This window comes from Manacus vitellinus, unplaced genomic scaffold (assembly GCF_001715985.3).
Source record: "Manacus vitellinus isolate BGI_N305 unplaced genomic scaffold, ASM171598v3 scaffold_102_pilon, whole genome shotgun sequence".
Classification (NCBI taxonomy): Eukaryota; Metazoa; Chordata; class Aves; order Passeriformes; family Pipridae; genus Manacus; species Manacus vitellinus.
Genome location: NW_021938808.1, coordinates 808,282 through 809,155, shown reverse-complemented (window position 1 = coordinate 809,155; position 874 = coordinate 808,282). Strand labels below are relative to the sequence as shown.

The following is an 874-nucleotide window of genomic DNA, read 5'->3' as shown; positions in this document are numbered from 1 at the left end:
GCAACCAGCATGGCACTGAGGGGACGTGGGTAAATACAGCAGTGACACTGAACACCCCCGGGGGGGGACAGAACGGGGTTGGACCAGGGGACAGGGATAGGGGGACATCTCCACCTGCCTGAGGGTCTGGCTTGGGGTAGGGGGCTGTGTCCCCCACCCTGGGGGGGGGACACTGGGGGTCCCACACACGGGGTTATTTAATGTGGGGGGCAGGGAGGACTTACTTGGGGGGAGAGGGGGATGAATAATCCCCTGAGGGTGGTTATAGGGAGAGGTGTTCAGAGGAGACCCCTCCAAAAAGGTGCATATAAGGAAACCATGTTCCAGCCTCACTGATTTACCCTGGGGAGGTTGTTTAAATACCACCACCCTAAAATAATAAGGGGGTATTTGTAGGGTTAGAGTTACCCAGGCTCAGATACCTATTAGAGGGGGTCCTTCCTGGGGGGGACAGCCCCCTGATCCCCCAAGATAGTTATTTACCAGCTGAGGGGGGAGTGTTGTATTTCCTGGGGGCTGTTGGAAGGATGTCCAGGGAGTGGGAAGGGTTTCCAGGGAGGGTTGGAATAGGATTTCTAGGAGTGTTGGAAGGATTTCCAGGGGGGGGTTGGAATAGGATTTCCAGGGGGGTTGGAATAGGATTTCCAGGGGGGCGTGCACGGAGCTCCCTCCCCCAGCACGGCCCCCCAGACCGGGCACCCCCGGGGGTGGCAGGAGGGGTGTCCCCATCCCGTAGGCTGTTGGGGGGGGGAGAAGTGCCGGGATCGGGTCGGAGTCCCGGAGGGGGGGTTGTTTATTTACCGAAGTCCAGGAACTGCTTCATGGAGAGCGGCGACGGCGAGAACTTGCTGAAGTGCTCGATGTAGGTGGGGAC

General features: G+C 59.0%; 1 protein-coding gene across 1 annotated transcript in view; it reads right to left on the bottom strand.

Moving 5' to 3' along the window:
• PDK2 (pyruvate dehydrogenase kinase 2) overlaps positions 1 to 868 on the bottom strand; it is a 10,249-nt gene extending 9,381 nt beyond the window's left edge. The window contains exon 1 of the mRNA XM_029963510.1: positions 802 to 868. Within this exon, the coding sequence (XP_029819370.1) occupies positions 802 to 823 (22 nt within the window). The 5' untranslated portion in view covers positions 824 to 868. The remainder of the gene's footprint in view (positions 1 to 801) is intronic.
• Positions 869 to 874: the final 6 nt, after the last annotated feature.